This window comes from Loxodonta africana, chromosome 22 (genome assembly GCF_030014295.1).
Source record: "Loxodonta africana isolate mLoxAfr1 chromosome 22, mLoxAfr1.hap2, whole genome shotgun sequence".
NCBI lineage: Eukaryota > Metazoa > Chordata > Mammalia > Proboscidea > Elephantidae > Loxodonta > Loxodonta africana.
The window spans coordinates 24,485,237-24,504,448 of NC_087363.1; the positions used below are offsets into that span (position 1 = coordinate 24,485,237).

The 19,212-nt window shown below is 39.6% G+C and overlaps 1 protein-coding gene across 1 annotated transcript; it reads left to right on the forward strand.

The window, feature by feature from the left end:
- Positions 1-1,385: 1,385 nt before the first annotated feature.
- On the forward strand, positions 1,386-13,459 carry FBXW12 (F-box and WD repeat domain containing 12). Its single transcript, XM_064274245.1, is given in 7 exon segments — positions 1,386-2,456; positions 3,124-3,417; positions 3,897-4,118; positions 10,937-11,140; positions 11,926-12,136; positions 12,563-12,795; positions 12,877-13,459. Coding segments are annotated over 7 exon segments (1,641 nt in total). The 5' UTR covers positions 1,386-2,126; the 3' UTR covers positions 13,024-13,459.
- The last annotated feature ends 5,753 nt before the right edge of the window (positions 13,460-19,212 follow it).

The window sequence follows — 19,212 nt, forward strand, 5'->3', positions numbered from 1 at the left end:
CATGTTGTTAACTATTTGCACATATATGTAGAAACATATGACTTTTAAATTGTCTTCTTTTTTGCATTTGAAAATCAAATGCATATATTGACCTAAAACTTGATTTTTTTTCCCATTTAGCTGTATGTCTTGGAGATCTTTCCGTGAGAGTCCTTTAGCTGTGTATCATAATCTGAACATTTTGATGTTGTTGAAAAGTTAGGATCTTTTAAAATGTTCCCCATTCCAACTCCCAACTGGATATTACCAAATTATATTTGGTGAACTGATAGATTTAAAACGGAATATCTCTGTATTATTTGCAGTTCTCCAATTGTGAGCTGGGTGGAGCAAGTGTTCACGTGATTATAGAACAGACCTGCTTTCTTTCTTGTCCACAAATGGCCCATCCAAGACTTTGCCGTCATCTCAAGCTCTGACTGTTTCACAATGATTCCCAGAGTGGCTTCACTGATGTTTCATATCAACACATAGTCATAAGTTTGGAAGCACCTTCACCCTTGTCTTATTTATTTTCAATATTGATTTAAGTCATATTTGTTGAATAGACACAGGGACCTATAGGGTGGAGACAGGTATGGTAAGGAGTCCTGAAGTATTACAGGAATTCTTAGTCATCTCTGGAGACGGAGATCCCCAAATATAGTGAGTTTGAAATCACCATTCCCACCTTATAAAGGATACCAAAAACCAAACCCACTGCTGTCAAATAGATTCTGACTTATAGCAGCCGTATAAGACAGAACAGAACTGCCCCATAGAGTGTCCAAGGAGTGCCTGGTAGATTCGAACTGTCAACTTTTTGGTTAGCAGCTGCAGCTCTTAACCACTACGCTACCAGGGTTTCCATAGAAGGTACAGCAACTTGAAAATATATGATGTTCCAGACTATTAGAACCAGAGGAAGCTAATCAACAAGAAGTTATAGTCCAATGTGTTATTGTCCATATATGGATATATTTGAAGTAAAGCTCAAGCTGTGTATGATGGTCTAATAAATTCTAATATGAATTTTTTATTGATATTAATGGTACAGAAAAGTTGGGTTGTTTATTAGCTTAAATTAGGTAAACCAAAAACAGATTTTATTTTAATTTTATAATTAGTACAATGATACAGTTCAGGGAAAGTGAAAGAATTAGGAAAGACTAGAATTACTGATGTAAAAGATACCATCAAGGCTTTCCCTTATCTCTCTTTAAATCAAGTTTTTATTCTTTATGCTAGTTTTCTCCTCTTTAAATCACATTCTCTTCAAACAAGTTTCCTACAAACCCAATTCTGCAAAACGAAAAATGTGGTCTTCCCATAGTGGTCATGTTTGTATTTCATGGATCTGCTCACATGCCAAGTTTTCCTTTCCAAATTCTGAGGAAGAGGACATTTTTTTGTCCCTGAACAGTCAGTACCATGTGGTTTGGACAATGGAGCAGATAACACTGTAGGAAAAAACGGTAGTTCTGAGAACCAGTACTGTGTATCAGGCTGGAGGTGGCAGTTTAAGGGACAGGTCTCATCACTGAGCCCCACAGAGGGGCCCCCATAGAAATTACCAAAATAAGTTGTCAAGTTCTTGAGAGATTGATAACCGTAGAAAAGTGTCCGGTCACAAGGGGAAGGCACTGACTGTAAGAGCCATTTCAGATGAGGCCCACTACCTTAGACCTCTCTGGAAAAGTCTGATTGGCTTGTACATTCCCCTCCCACTGGAAAGTAACATGCACAATGATGGAAACCCAGAAGCTGTATTGGTGCAGAGAGAGAGGCCCTGCTGACCAGATCTGATGTCCCAAGGCAGACACATCAACATGGCAAGCGGATTGCCTACCCTGGCAATCTAGAACTAAAAAGGTGTTACACAGAGACTAGAATCTGATGAAGGTGAGTCACGGTAACTGAAATTTCCTAGAGGCCTGACAAATTCGTCAGAAATGGGGACTGCCCTGGGCCCTGCACTTTCCATTCACAGTGCAAAGAATGTGTTGTTGAATGAGTTTAAACAACACTAACAAGCCAAGTGAGTGTAGGAATGCCCTCGGCTGTGTGGATCTGTCCCAGGAAAAGAAGCTTAAGAGGAGGTCAGTCTGTGAGTCTGCACACCTGCAACCCATCTCTATCAGAGTGTGATGAGTTGTGGGTGGAGATCCTTTCAAGTACTGCAGATTTTGGCCAAGCCTTTAAATTCAGAGCAACCTGCAGAGGAGAAAGGAGACTGGTGTCGGCCAATGCTGCATAAGACGGACATGAGATTGTCTGACTTTGCGATTTTGAAAGTCTTCTCCTTCCTGGATGGACTGAGCTTGCTACAGGCTTCCCAAGTGAACAAGGTAAAGGCTTTCCACCCTCAGCTGCTCTGTCTGAATTGGTCAGCTTCCACCGGCACCCTGCTGTCCTGTCAGTCCTTGCATGAGACCCCCCTCACCTCTCTCCTAGGCACGGAATATTGCTACCCCAGCGTTACACTCGCATAACCTTCCCTTATTCTTTTAGTTTACCTTGTTCCGAATCTAGATCCATCCATTCTACTCTGATACACCAGTAGTACTCCAGGGAATCGGCCGCTTCTCTTGACCAACTTGAGCACCAGTTTGCAGACTAGCAGTGTGATACGTTTTGAGGTTAGCATCGTTTACTCTAAAGGTCTCATTTTCTGTAAATGAAAATGTCAAACTGATATGAAGAAGTTGCTGCGATGACTAAATGATCTGTGGGTTTCTTATTTCCAGCCCTAGGAAATCACCATTTCTTCCTCTGAATTCTCACAGGAATACTGAGTGCCAGTATTAGTAGGGATAGGTCTCCGCTGTTATCATTCCTGCCCCCCAGACTGTGAGGGCTTTGAGAGCTGGGATCCTGTGTGATTAACCTGTGTGGACCCAGCTCCCAGAACAAATGATAGCAGAGGAGGAACCAACGCATGGGCACTGACTTACTGTTTATTCCTTTCTCTCTATTAGCAGTGGAATATGCTTGCACAGAGTAATTACCTGTGGAGGTGAGTAAAGGGCAGAGGAAGGTGTATGTCAGGGGAGAGGAGGACTATAATTATGCACTTGCCTGGAGCACCTAGCCCTGTGTGCAGCTGTGTTGTAGGGGCATGCATGAAGATTCCAGTGAGTAAAGGGTTCATGTAGTTTAACAGTGGTCCGAGGAGGTGGGCTGACCAGGGAAGCCGGATGGGATTGTGACTCTGGTTCCAGAATGATGTATCTGAAGAGATGGACCTTGTGCTGTTCTGATGAACCCCTAGATGCAAAGCATTGGAAGCAGTTCTTCCTCAAGCAAGTCAAGCAGGAGTATCGCATGGCATCGGCGCAGCCAGAGGACTTCGCCTGCAAAGAAGTACCTGGGAGAATCGGTATGGGGACGTGGTGTGCAAGAGGAGTATGGCGAATTCGTTTCTGGAATTCACTCTTAGCTTTTTTTTTTTTTTTAAATGCAGTTTTATGTTCTGATTTAATGAAGAGCTAATTCAAATCTAATGGGACTGGGTTGCTGTATTAACTTTCCTGCTACCTCTCTTGTCTCCTATGTTCTATGCTGAACAGAGAAGCCGGGGTTATCTTTTCACAACAAAAAAGCAAGCCTTGTTACTGTCTTTCTCCAAAGGCTTCCTACCCTTTCTAGGAAAAGAATCCAACAACAACAACAAAAAAGCATGGGAAAATTTTGAATAACAGATGCTCTAGTTCTCACTTAATTCCTGATACCTCTTTAAAATCTCAGAACAATTCTCTGATGAGGTTTTATTCTCATTTTATATCTGTGGAAACTGAGGGAAAACAGGTTGGCTGATATCTCACAAACAGCCAGTCTCCAATGGGAACCCATTCAGGCCTGACTCTGAAGCCCAATTTTTATCTTCTTCTCCACGTGACCTCAAGCCCTCCTGAGAGGGTGAAGGAGAACTTAAAAATGATTTTTTCCCAGAATTTTTCTTTATTAGGTTTGGACCACCCTTCATCTGTCTGGTAGCCAAGTATTGTCTGTGTTTAGTCCCAGAACCTAGTGAACCTATGGCTTATCTCTCAGGAAGCAGCCTGTCAGAGGATGGACAAGACAAGTCAATTGTTTGTGGTGTGTCAGATCACAAGCTTTGTGCCTGGGATGTACAAGAGGTGAGTTTGGTCTTGGAGCAAATGTAATGCGTACCTGGGTCCATCCTGTTACACACATAAATCAGCAATGCTGACAGGAAAATGATACTCAAAGTTGGTAACAGAAAGAAGTTTTTTTTTTTTTTTTTTTAAGTAATATACTTTTTCCTTTTTTTTTTTTATTGTGCTTCAGGTGAACGTTTATAGCTCAAGTTAATTTCTCATATAAAAATTTATACATGTATTGTTATGTGACACTAGTTGAAATCCCTACAATGTGACAGCACACTCCCCCCTTTCCACCCCCCGTTTCCCGTGTCCATCCAACCAGCTCCTGTCCCTTCCTGCCTTCTCATCCTGCCACCGAACAGGAGCCGCCCATTTGGTCTCCTGTATCTGCTTGAACTAAGAAGTATTATTTTACGTTTTATAGTCCAGTCTAATCTTTGAAGAGTGGGCTTTCAGAATGGTTTTAGTTCTAGGTTAACAGAGCGTCCGGGGGAGCATGGCTTTGAGGGTTTCTCCAGTCTTAGATCATTAAGTCTGATCATCTTATGTGAATTTGAGCTCTGCACCACACTTTTCTCCTGCTCTGTCAGGGACCCTCCGTTATGTTCCCTGTCAGGGCAGTAATTGGTGGTAGCTGGGCACCATCTAGTTCTTCTGGTCTCAGGCTGATAGAGTCTCTTGTTTATGTCGCCCTTTTGTCTCTTGGGCTAATATTTTCCTTGTGTCTTTGGTGTTCCTCATTCTCCTTTGCTCTAAGTGGGTTGGGACCAATTGATGCATCTTAGATGGCTGCTCGCAAGCATTTAATACCCTATACACCACTCTCCAAAGTGGAATGCAGAACATTTTCTTAATAAACTTTGTTATGCCGGTTGACCTAGATGTTCCCTGAAACCATGGTCCCCAGTTCCCAGCCCCTGCTACTCTGTCCCTCAAAGTATTTGGTTGTGTTAAGAAAACTTCTTAGCTTTTGGTTTAGTCCAGTTGTGCTGACTTCCTCTGTATTATGTGTTGTTCTTCCCTTCACCTAAGATGATTCTTATCTACTATCTAGTTAGTGAATACCCGTCTCCCTCCCTCCCCACCCTTGTAACCATCAAAGAATGTTTTCTTCTGTGTTTAAACCTTTTCTTGAGTTCTTATAATAGTGGTCTCATATAATATTTGTCCTTTTGCGACTGACTAATTTCACTCAGCATAATGCCTTCCAGATTCATCCATGTTGTGAGATATCTTGCAGATTCATCATTGTTCTTTATTGTTGCATAGTATTCCACAGTGTGTATGTACTATATTTTGTTCATCCATTCATCTGTTGATGGGCACCTAGGTTGTTTCTTTTTGCTATTGTGAACAAAGCTTCAATGAACATGAGTGTGCATATATCTATTTGTGTGATGGCTCTATTTCTCTAGGGTATAGTCCAAGGAGTGGGATTGCTGGATCTTATGGTACTTCTATTTCTAGCTTTTTAAGAAAACATCAAATTGATTTCCAAAGTGGTTGTACCATTTACATTCCCACCAGCAGTGCATAAGTGTTCCAGTCCCTCCACAACCTCTCCAACATTTATAATTTTGTGTTTTTTGAATTAGTGCTAGCATTGTTGCGGTGAGATGGTATCTCATTGTAGTTTTGGTTTGCATTTATCTCTAATGACTAATGACTGTGAGCATTTCCTCATGTGTCTGGGAGCCGCCTGAATGTCTTCTTTGGTGAAGTGTCTGTTCATAATCCTTTGCCCATATTTTAATTGGGTTGTCTTTTTGTTTGTTGAGGTTTTACAGTACTTTGTAGATTTTAGAGATTAGTCCCTGATCTGATATACGAATACATAGTAGTTAAAAATGTTTTCCCAGTCTGTAGTTTGTCTTTTTACTTTTTTGGTGAAGTCTTTTAATAAGCATTAGTGTTTGATTTTTAGGAACTCCCAGTTATCTAGTTTCTCTTCTGCTGTTCGTGCATTGTTAGTTACGTTTTGTATTCTGTTTATTCCATGTATTAGGGCTCCTAGCGTTGTCCCTATTTTTTTCTTCCATGATCTTTATTGTTTTAGATTTTATATTTAGGTCTTTGATGCATTTTGAGTTAGTTTTTGTGCATAGTGTGATTTATGGGTCTCGTTTCATTTTTCTGCAGATGGATATCCAGTTATACCAGTACCATTTGTTAAACAGACTGTCTTTTTCCCATTTACTGGACTTTGGGCCTTTGTCAAATATCAGCTGCTCATAGGTAGATGAATTTACATCAGGATTCTCAAGTCCATTCCATTGGTCTATGTGTCTGTTGTTGTACCAGTACCAGGCTGTTTTAACCAGCGTGGCAGTATAATAGGTTCTAAAATCAGGTAAAGTAAGGCCTCCCACTTTGTTCTTCTTCTTCAGTAATGCTTTACTTATCCGAGGCTTCTTCCCTTTCCATATGAAGTTGGTGATTTGTTTTTTCATCTCGTTAAAAATGTCACTGGAATTTGGATTGGATTGCATTGTATTTGTAGATTGTTTTGGGTAGAATTGACATTTTCACAAAGTTGAGTCTTCATATCCATGAACAAGGTACGTTTTTCCACTTATGTAGGTCTCTTTTGGTTTCTTGCAGTAGTGTTTTGTAGTTTTCTTTGTATAGGTCTTTTACATCTCTGGTTAGATTCATTCCTAAGTATTTTATCTTCTTGGGGGCTATTGTAAATGGTATTAATTTGGTGATTTCCTTTTTGAAGTTCTTGTTGGCATAGAGGAAGCCAGCTGATTTTTGTGTGTTTATCTTGTATCCTGATACTCTGCTGAACTCTTCTATTAGTTCCAGTAGTTTTCTTGTGGATTCCTTAGGGTTTTCTGTTTATAAGGTCATATCATCTGCAAATAGGGATACTTTTACTTCTTCCTTACCAATCTGGATGTCTTTCATTTCTTTTTCTTGCCTTATTGCTCTCGCTAGGCTCTCCAGCACAATGTTGAATAAGAGTGGTGATAAAGGGCATCCTTGCCTGGTTCCTGTTCACAAGGGGAATGCTTTCAGACTCTCTCCATTTGGTGTGATGTTGGTTGTTGGCTTTGTATAAATACCCTTTATTATATCAAGGAATTTCCCTTCTATTCCTGTTTTGCTGAGAGTTTTTATCAGGAATGGGTGTTGGGCTTTGTCAAATGCCTTTTCTGCATCAATTGATAAGATCATATGGTTCCTCTCTTTTATCAATGTGATAGATTACATTGATTTCCTAATGATGACCCATCCCTGCATACCTGGTATGAACCCCACTTGGTCATGGAGAATTATTTTTTTGATATGTTGTTAATTCTATTGGCCAGAATTTGTTGAAGATTTTTACATTTACATTCATGAAGGATAGTGGTCTGTAGTTTTCTTTTTTTGTGGCTTCTTTACCTGGTTTTGGTGTCAGGGTTGTGCTAGCTTCATAGAATGAGTTTGAGAGTATTCCATCCTTTTCTATGCTCTGAAATACCTTTAGTAGTACTGGTGTTAAATCTTCTCTAAAAGTTTGGTAGAATTCTCCAGTGAAGCCATCAGGGCCAGAGCTTTTTCTTTGTCGGAGATTTTTTTTTTTTTTTTGTCTTTTTTATTACCCCTTCAATCTCTTCTTTTGTTATAGGTTTATTTAGTTTTTTCTACCTTGGTTTGTGTTAGTTTAGGTAAGTAGTGTGTTTCTAGAAATTTGTCCGTTTCCTCTAGTTTCAAATTTGTTGGAATACAATTTTTCATGGTATTCTGTTATGAGTCTTTCAATTTCATTTGGGTCTGTTGTGATATCAGCTATCTCATTTCTTATTTGGGTTATTTGCTTCCTCTCCTGTTCTTTTGTCAGTTTGGCCAATGGTTTATTGATTTTGTTGGATCCTTTCAAAGAAGTAGCCTTTGGTGTCCTTGAGTTTTTCAATTTTTTTCTATTCTCTATTTTCTTTGTCTCAGTTCTAATTTTTATTATTTCCTTTCTTCTGGTGCCCGAGGGCTTCTTTTGCTGATCTCTTTTTATCTGTTTGAGTTGTAGGGTTAATGTTTTTATTTTGGCCCTTTCTTCTTTTTGGATGTGTGCATTTATTGCTATAAATCGACCTCTAATTTTGCTGTGTCCCAAAGGTTCTGGTAGGATGTGTTTTCATTCTCATTTGATTCTATGAATTTCTTTATTCTATCCTTAATTTCTTCTATAACCTAGTCGTTTTTGAGCAAAGTGTTGTTCAGTTTCCAAGTCTTGGTTTCTTTTCCCTGCTTTTTCTGTTATTGATTTCTACTTTTATGGCTTTATGGTCAGAAAAGACGCTTTGTAATATTTTTTTTTCTTACAAGTATTTTCATTTTTTTTAATTTTTATTGTGCTTTAAGTGAAAGTTTACAAATCAAGTCAGTGCTGTGTAATATTTCAGTGTTTTGGATTCTGTTAAGGCTTACTTTATGGTCTAATATGTGATCTATTCTGGAAAATGTTCCCTGTGTGTTGGAAAAAGAAACAAATTTTAAATCAAGTCTTCTAGCTTATAATATGTGACCTTTTCATTTAGATCTTAAATACTTAGAGACTTCAGATTTTAATATGTGCTTCCACATGTAAATGCGTACAAAGTCTTGTTTTCTAATGGTAGCTTGTCTATTTCACAAAGTTACTTCAATCTATTGGCAATGGGCATCTTTATTACCTCTTCTACTATCTCTTTGTCAACGATTGCCATTTTACATATGAGGAAGCCATGGTGGTAACTTACTGAATGTTGCACTGTAAGTAAGAATTAGAACTGATTTGAGCCCAAGTGTTTTAGTCTTAATTGTTCTTTATACCCATCATGCAGTGAGCTCCTGCCTCTGAGCATGTTGCAGAGTTCCTGTTCTCATGTCCACACCAAATAAATGAGCTGTTTAGGAGAATTTTCATATCCTTTTTTTTATCCCAGAAGCAAGAATTGGGACTGACTTGGAAGAGGTTTCCAAATAAACATGGGTAGAGTGAAGCACAGTAAGTTTAAAAGTTCCACAAACACAGTGTTACTGTCATTCTCCAGGGCACTATGATCTGGGTAAGCCCAGACCAGCAGTCTCATATTAAACGTATGACGACGCTCCCTTAGAGGCATCTTGCATTCATGGCAGATTTGGCGGGAACTATCAAGGTGTGGAATTGTTGGGATAGGGATGCTCTGGCTGTTCTCGCCATGTCTCAGTGCTGTTTTTCTATGGAAGCCTTTCTCACAAAGGATGGATCATTCCTGGTGGTAAGTGAGCGTCTGCCTCTGGAGGGAACCTACAAAACAAAATGTCTGTTTCCTTAACAGATGTTGAGGGCTGTGGTGCAGTAAATTAGTTTTTGTGGTCCTTCTAACCATGGTCTTTGAGACCTCCCCCCATCAAAATGATTGGGTAGAACTTATACAAATAAGGTATTTATGGCCCTCCAAGGGAATTGGACAGCCTGCTAATAATGCAGATAAGGTGCATGGAACCTTTGCGGGAGTGGGACCATACAAATAATGTGTATGGAACCCTAGCAAGAGGATTGGTCAGTTTTGCCATCTTGTTAGGCTTAAAATGAACCAACCCCAGAGGCTAGGAAAGGGATCTCACTACCATCAAGGACAAGAGGCATGAGTGGAGCATGTCTTTTGGACCCTGGTCTCTGCACTGAGAACACCCTAGACCCAGGAGACAGAGGTATAACACCAGAGAATGTGCAAGATGGCGAGAAGTGGCAGCAAGCATGGCAGAGTCCAGTGGCAGAAAAACGGCAGCAGCAGAACCAGTAGACCAAAGCAAGATGGTGCAGTGGGTTTCCCGGCCCATGGAGTGAGGCAGCTACAGTGGGCGTGCTGACCAATAGAGTGACAGAGCTAAGTGCCTTTGGACAGGCAGTTGTGGCAGAGTGGGGTGCCTCTGGGCACTTGTTGGTGGAGCTAAAAAGCTATAACACCTGCCTGAGCAGGACAGAGGCCAGGCCAAGGGCTGAGAGAGAGGCTTGCCTGTAGGCATACCGAGAAGAAGCTGTCCTAATCAAAGAACTATATCCTGAGTAGTTCCTGATCCTGAATTGTAACCTGTTACTTGCCTAATAAACCCCATAACTGCGAGTATGGCCTGTGAGTTCTGTGTGGCCATTGCAATAAATTATCAAACCCGGCAAAGAAGTAGAGAGTGCCATGGGAGGGATGGCTGGTGTCAGAATTGGTAAAAAGATTGAAGAGTGGAGGTATGTCTGACCTCTGTCTCATAGGAATCAGCCTTGGGTTGATGATCTTGATTCTATCTCCTCCCCTTGTGAAGTTAGAGGAGATCTGACACCATTGCACCACTTTTGCAAGGGTCCATTGCTATGGAATCACAATCTGTTTTCTTGGGTTCAGACCTTCCACATACCTTGAGAGTCATTAACAATACGCTAGTGAATGTTGGCATACAAACCTCCATACCATCTTGACCTTGGACCTACTTCAATTACACTTTCCAGAAATTCTTTAAAAAAATAAAAATTCCCTGAATTACTTTATATCAGTCTCTTCTTTCAAATGTGTATTTTGTATAAGACATGAACTTGGATAGTGACAATGGAGGGAAAGATTTGAATTTGGGTAAATATTGAAAAAGCAGAATAGTGTCAATATTCTAATGAACAACTATCTTTGAGAAGAGTGCTGTAGGGCTTAGAAAGACTTATCCCATGGGATTATCCCAAAAACTTTGTGAGTCAGTCTGGTCAGAGATTTAGATCTCCATCACGTGATTGAAGAAACAGTGGCATACCTTGCAGCCGACAGTTTGCTTCCTGTGTACTTCAGGATTTCATATCTCTTCCCATTGACACTGTTGTGATGTTTTGGTTTCAGATGAGTAATTATGAAGGTGACATCTACACATTTACAGTGCCTAAATTAAGGTATATTTCTAACATTAATGCATTGAGATATTGTGGTGGACATCTGCTCTGCTCTCCTGACAAAAAATCAATCTCTGTATTTGGGATAAAAGAATATTTTTCTCCAAAGGTAGGTACGCTGCTGTGGGCTTTAACTTGGCAGGGGTGGGGTGGGGTGTGTGTGTGTCAAGTATTAGGATGGTCAAGTTAGGAAGTACTGCAGACGCTGTAAAGCTCAGTGAGGACTAGAATACTGTTCCTTCCTCTCTCTAGACATATTGCAAGTGGAATCTCTTCTGATAGCCAGGAAAATGTTCTTTGAAGTGATGATATCCAGTTCCAAAGGCAAAGGTTTACTGATGAAATTTGTTCACAAAGTCTGAGTCAACCAAAGAGGTGGAGGAGGATGTAAGAGTTATTGATCTTTGGCAACCTTCTTTGCTTTTGCTTTCCTTTACTTTTATTTACCTTGACTGGAAAGCACAGAGAGGTCCAGAGGTAAATAAATATGCATCAGCCTCTTAATGTCACTTTGAGAAAGTCTTTGGCCTTTGAGCAGACCGTTCTTAACATGGCACACATGAACTGGGCACCAGAGCACAAAGAGTTAAGAGGACAGGTAGCAAAAGCAAAACATCCCTTGAATAGTTCTCCAAGAAGGGAAAATCTACTTAGCCAACCTCAACTTGATCAGAAGGCCAATGTGGCATGAAGATATTGTAACTCCTTAGCATGTCAGAAGAAAAGTTTCAGGGACTCCTGTGCTATCTGTGAACAAGAGACAGTATAGGAAGACTCTGAATTCTTTGTGTTTTGGTGGGACAAGCAGGGACTATTCAACCCTCCCTGACATGTGGAATATAGCTTTGGCTACAGATAAAGATTTTTAGAATCACTCCTGTTCTGAGATACTATAACTTCTGCCTTCACTTGACTACAAGTGCAATAATCTCTCCTTAGGTATTTTTCACAGCGTACTTACTGAAACCGTCAGAAGATAACACCCCCCTGTCCCTCCCTATTCCCTTTGCGTGGTGCTGGGATTCCTGCTGGGCTTCAAGGAAGACAAACAGGGTAATAGTGATGTTCCGAAGAGACTTTAACGAAATGATAAGAATTACCACCTTTAACTTTACAACTGAGATGATTGGTGGTAAAATAGCCATCCAAGGTAAGCCATGCCACTTCAGAAACATTTCTTCTCATGACACGTGCATTCATTATAAGCTGTAAATTTATGTAAATAGGGGTAGTGGATTTCTTTAGCAGTGGGCTAAGTCATGCCTGTTTGACTCTATAGTACCCATGCTTCTGACTTCTCTACTCTGTCCTGCCCTTTTCGGCAGACATGTTTAGACTCCCATGATGCTTTAGGGCCTGGATTCCAATGCCCCTTCGCACTACAGGTCCCCCCTCAGTGTCTGAGCTATTATTTATTGTCCATGTCCACACCTCTCATGGCCTTCTCTTCCTGTGTCATAGTACCAAAACCATGGCCAATGACATGTATTTGTCAGGCCAGTGGCCCACCCTTCATTTTCATCACTGGACTTAAGTTCCATAGAAATACGGAGTATGTTTTTACAGTTAGTGTAAGGATATTGTCCTGTCATATATATATATGTAATGTATGTGTTTTGTGTGAAAAAAGCACATCAGGTCGCAAGTTTCTCGTTACCAGTTGATACGGAGTTTCCTAGTTACACAGGAAGCAGTGATGGGAATGTGATTGTCCTTGAGAATGGGCCATATTTGTCCCTCTTTACCATCAATGGCCTCCTGCTACAACAATTTCAAGACCACCAGACATGAATCTACCATGTATGGGTGGTATGTATGATCCTTCTCCCCTCTCTGTTTATTGCTCTGAGTTTTACTTCTTGGCCGCTCACTCCTGGGTGTCCTTTGAAGGACCCTATCCATATCCTCACCACAAAAAAAAAAGCCATTGACAATTCTCTGCATGTGTACATGTGGGAGGAGGAAGAACGCCATCCATACCTCAGGAGCTGCTGTCATCTGGAAAAAGTGACGGGTGACCAGGCACCACAGTGGTAAGCCCTGTTTTGTAACTTAAACTTGCCTTGAAAACTTTAGATTTTTATGTAAAAATGAATTAAGGGTAGAGTTTTTTTTTAAGATTCTTTGATGGTTTATATGAGTAAGCTTATGCCTAAAAAGAGAATTGCTAGTTCATGGAGGCTGTCTACAGCTGTTTCAATAGATGTCAAGACGTTCCAAAATGGCTCTCGTTTATACTGCCACAAGCAATATATGGAAGATTTACGTCCTCATTATCCTTTTTACTTGCTAGGCTTGAACCTTTGAGTGCATTAGTTATGCGGGTTGCTTCTTTAGTGAGCTGCCTTTACCTCCATTTTGCTAATTTTTCTTTTGGATTGCTTGCCTTCATCTAAATTGTTTTTCTTAAGGCTTTACATACTGTAAAGAGGAATCTTGTCTTTCATATACTTTGGAAATTTCTTCCTGATTGCTGTCCTTACAATGTTTGTAGTGCTTTTTGGAAATATGTAAGAAAACTACATATACATCTATCCTTTGAACTGCCAGTGACACCAAGTGGAATTTATCCTGAAGGTGCACTTCTGATGGCTAAAAATACGTAGGTTGTTCATTGCAGCTTTACTTGTGATTGTCAAATGGTGGAAACTACCTCACTGTGCCCATCAGAAGACACTGTTCGCATTATTATGGCATATCTACACAATGGGGTATTGTATAGCTGTTATAAAAAAAGGAAGAGATTCCTATGTTCAGATAAGAAGTTTTATTTCCAGTGGTTTTTGAGGCAAAAATATTTTGAAGATGTATAATTATATTTAACAGACTTTTCTTCAATATTTTTTGCTTTCTGTATCCAATCTAATAAATCTCAGCCTACTCCCAATCATAAGTACTTGTTTTCTTTCAATAATTTTAAATACACCCCTCCAACCCGGAGAGTATGGCAGCTGCACAGCCTTTTAACTCAGTACTGAAGTCACTCCTGAGGTTCACTTATCATCCAAAGATTGAACAGGCCCATAAAACAAAATGAGACTAAATGGGCACACCAGACCAGCGGCAAGAATAAGAAGGCAGGAGGGGACAGGAAAGCTGGTAATAGGGAACCCAGGTTCAAGAAGGGGAAAGTGTTGACATGTTGTAGGGTTGGCAACCAATATGTGTATTAATTGTTTAAAAAGAGACTAATTTGCCCTTTCATCTAAAGTACAATAAAAAAAAAAAAACTTACAAATCAATATGTAAAAAAGAAAAAAAAAAATACACCCCTGCATATCAGGTATCCCATATCACGCTCCAACCAGCAATGTAAGAGAGCTCCTGTTTCTTCACAGCTTTGTGTTGTCTATCCATCTGATTTTTTTTTTTTTTTGAGTAAAAAAATTCAGGTATTTCCCAAATACAATCTAGTTCCCTGACACTGTTTGAGTTTTGACAAAAATATAAAGTCCTATAACCAGAAGCACAATCAAAAAATAAAATTGCCTCATGCTCCATTACACTGTGTCCCTCCTTCCACTCCCAGGACCAGGCAACCACTGATCTGCTTGTCTCTGTAAATTAGTTTATATTTTATGTAAGTACAGTACATATTTACAATTTTATGCAATACATTTTATATAAATGTTACACAGTATCATATGTAATATAATTATATGTAAATATTATTATACACTATATATTCCTTTGTGTGTGGCTTCTTTCAATGAGCATAATATTTCGGTGATTCACCCATGGCATGTATCAGTAGGTCAGTCCTTATATTGCTGAGTAGTAGTATTCCACTGCCCAGATGTATGTTGTTTTATTTATCATTTTGACTGTTAAGGGACATTTTTATTGTCTTTAGTTTGGGACAATTATGGATCAAACTGCTGTAAACGCTTGCAGTTAGATTTTTGTGTGTATTTGCCTAAGAGTGAACTATTGGCTTGTATGTTAACTGTATATAAGAAACTGCAAACTTCTTTCCTTGGGGGTCGTACCAGTTTTCATTCCCACCAACAATGTGTGAGAATTCCGTTTACTTCACTTGGTATTACTGTTTTTCGTTTGTGTGTGTGTGTTTTACATTCTAATAGGTGTGTAGGGATATCATGTTGTGGTTTTAATGTGCATTTCCCTAATGATGCTGAGCTACTTTTCGTTTGCTTATGTGTCATCCAGTTATCTTCTTTGGTGGAGTACGTGTTCAAATTGTTTGCCCATTATTAAATTCAGTTGTTTATTTTCTTATCATTGAGTTTTTATACTTCTTTATATATCTGAACTATACTATTTTATTACATAAGCATTTGCAAATAGTTTCTCCTACTCTGTGACTTGACTTTCCACTCTTAGTTTTGATAAAGTCTAATTTTTTTCTAAAAGCATTGGCCTTTGGGTGTTTTATCTAAGAAATCTTTGTCTAACTCAAGGTCCCAAAGATTTAATGTTTTCTAAAAGTTTCTAAAATTCTAAAAGTTTCATAGTTTTGGATTACACATTTAAGAAGCCCTGGTGGCACTGTTGTTATTGTAGTCAGCTGCTAACCAAAAGGTCAGTGGTTTGAACCTACCAGCTACTTAGCAGAAGAAAGATGTGGCAGTCTGCTTCCATAAAGATTTACAGCCTTGGAAACTCTGTGGGGCAGAAGTACCCTGTCCTATAGGGTTGCTGTGAGAAAGAATGCAGTGGGCTAGTGGGTTAAACATTAATTAGGTCTGTGGTCCATTTTGAGCTAAATTTTATATAGAGGCCATGTATAGATCAAGATTTATTAATTTTTTGCATATCGATATTCAATTATTTCAGCATCATTTGTTGAGAAAACTATTCTTTCTTCATAAAATTGCCTTTGCACCTTTGTCAGATTATTTGACCCTATAAGTATGGATCTATTTCAAGATTATCTTTTGCACCACTGATCTCTATGTCTGACCTTTATCTAATAACACACTACCATAAAAATGTAACTGTACAGAAACTTTAAAACAGGTGGTACGAGCGCTTCAATTTTTTTTTTTCCAAAATTATTTTGGCTACTTTAGTTCCCTTGTTGTCCACATAAATTTTTAGAATTGGCTTATAAGGTTTTATAAAAATTTTGCTGGGATTTACATTGGAATCCTGTTGGAGTTCTAATAGATCAATTTGGGGAATTTTTTTGTTAATGTTTTGTACCCTCCAATTTAGGAACCTGTAGTTAAGTCTTTTTCTATTTCTTTCATCCGTGTTTTGTAGTTTTAGGATACAGAGCTTGCACATATTTTGTAAGATTTATGCCTAAGTATTTCATTTTTTTTTGGTGCTATTAAATACAGTACTGTCTTATTTATTTCAATTTCTAATTTTTCATTGATAGTATGTAGAGATATAATTGACTTCTATATTGATCTTGTATTTACAACCTTGCTAAACCTGCTTATTCTAGTAACAGATAAACAAATGGATGTCTGAAGAGACTCTGAATCTTGTTATTGAACACAGAGTAGCTAAAGCAAAAGGAAGAACTGATGAAGTAATTGAGCTGCACAGAAGATTTCAAAGGGCGATTCAAGAAGACAAAGTAAAGTATTATAACGAAATGTGCAAAGATCTGGAGTTAGAAAACCAAAAGGGAAGAACAGCTCAGCATTTCTCAGGCTGAAAAAAACTGAAGAAAAAATTAAAGCCTCCAGTTGCAATACTGAAGGATTCTATGGACAAAATATTGAACAGCGCAGAAGGTATCAAAAGAAGATGGAAGGAATACAGAGTCACTGTGCCAAAATATTAGTCGACATCCAACTGTTTCAGGAGGTAGCATGTGATCAAGAATCAGTGGTACTGAAGGAAGAAGTCCAAGCTGCACTGAAGGCATCGGTGAAAAGCAAGTCTCCAGGAATTGATGGAGTACCAACATTCAATCTGTATGCTGAGCAAATAACCTGAGAAGCTAGACTCTCTGAAGAACTCAGCATCACGATTGGAGGAAGAATCATTAACAACCTGATATATGTGGTAGACACAACCTTGCTTGCAGAAAGTGAAGAGGACTGGAAGAATTTACTGATGAAGATCAAAGACTACAGCCTTCAGTATGGCTTCCACCTCAACATAAAGAAAACAAAAATCCTCACAACTGAACCAATAAGCAACATTATGATAAACGGAGAAAATATTGAAGTCGTCAAGGATTTCATTTTACTTGAATCCACAATCAGCATCCATGGAAGCAGCAGTCAAGAAATCAAACAACACATTGCATTGGGCAAATCTGCTGCGAAAGATCTCTCTTAAAGTGTTGAAAAGCAAAGATGTCACTTTGAGGACTAAGATACACCTAAACCAAGCCATGATTATTTTCAGTTGCCTCACATGCATGAGAAAGTTGGACAATGAATAAGGAAGACTGAAGAAGAATTGATGGCTTTGAATTATGGTGTTGGTGAAGAATATTGAATATACCATGGACTGCCAGAAGAACGAACAATCTGTCTTAGAAGAAGTACAGCCAGAATGCTGTACTTAGAAGTACATCCTTTGAAGTAAGGATGGTGAGACTTCATCTCACATAATTTGGACATGTTATCAGGAGGGACCAATCCCTGGAGAAGGACATCATACTTGTAAAGTAGAGGGTCAGTGAAAAAGAGGAAAACCCTCAACAAGATGGACTGACACAAAAGCTACAATGATGGGCTCAAGCATAGCAATGTTTGTGATGATGGCACAAAACCAGGCAGTGTTTCCTTCTGTTTTACGAAGGGTTGCTGTGAGTTGCTACTCTCTCTTTGAGAAACAGCTTTTTCTTGCTACTGGGTCTTAGTAGAGATTGAATGCTTAATCACGGGCCACCAAGTCACCACGTGGCCTGAGCTGCCCGTCATAAACTGGGTGTCATCTCACCCACAGAGCCATAACGTCGGGTGTGCACAGCAGCCATCCATCATTAAATGGAAGTGGCCGAGCAGGACCTGAAGGCACAAGTAAGTTAAATGAGGAAGTGGCTCAAATGCCCATTGTCTCACAATACCTGCCCTCTCCCCTTCTGCACCTATGACCTCCTGGGAGTTCCTTATGATCAATTGACTGAGGAAGAGAAAACTTGTGCCTGGTTTACAGATGACATGCAGGCATCACTCGAAAGTGTTCAGATACAGCACTATAGCTCCTTTCTTTTTTTGCTTTTAATAGTGCTTTAAGTAAAGGTTTACAGAACAAGTTAGTTTCTCATTAAACAATATACAAATTGTTTTGTGACATTGGTTGCCAACCTCTTGCCATGTCAGCACTCTCCCCTTCTCAGCCTTGGATTCCCCTTTTATATTTGCCCAGCTTTCCTGTCCCCTCCTGCCTTCTCATCCTTGCCCGTGGACTGATGTGCCCATTAGTCTCTTATATACATGGTTGAACTGTGTGTATTATTGGTTGCTTTATAGGCCTGTTTAATCTTTGGCTGACAGGTGAACCTCGGTTGTGATTTCAGTGCTGAGTTAAAAGTTTGTCTGGGAGCTATACTCTTGGGGTTTCTCCAGTGTCTGTGAGACCAGTAAGTCTGGTCTTTTTTTGTGAGTTAGAATTTTATTCTATATTTTTCTCCAGCTCTGTCTGGGACCCTCTATTGTGATCCCTGTCAGAGAAGTCAGTGGTAGTAGCTGGGTGCCATCTAGTTGTGGTGGACTCCGGTGGAGGCTGTGGTAGTTGTGGTCCATTAGTCCTTTGGACTAATCTTTCCCTTGTGTCTTTGGTTTTCTTCATTCTCCCTTGCTCCAGATGAAGTGGGACCAGTAGATTTATCTTAGGTGGCTGCTCACAAGCTTTTAAGACCCCAGACGCTACCCACCAAAGAAGGACGTAGAACATTTTCTTTATAAACTGTTATGCCAGTTGAGCTAAATGTCCCCCAAGACCATGATCCCCAGCCCTCAGCCCAGTAACTCAGTCCCTCAGGGAATTTGAATGTGTCTGCGGAGCTTCTGTGACTTTGCCTTGGTCAAGTTCTACTGACTTCCCCCAGTATTGTGTACTGTCTTACCTTCACCAAAGGTTACCACTTCTCTATTGTCTGTTTAGTTTTTTTCCCTCCCCGCCTCACCCCTCCATCGTAACCATCAAAGATTGTTTTCTTTCTGCTGTAAATCTCTTCAAGAATTTTTATAATAGTGGTCTCATACAGTATTTGTCATTTTGTGATTGATTTATTTCACTCAGCATAATGCCCTCCAGATTCATCCATGTTGTGAGATGTTTTGCAAATTC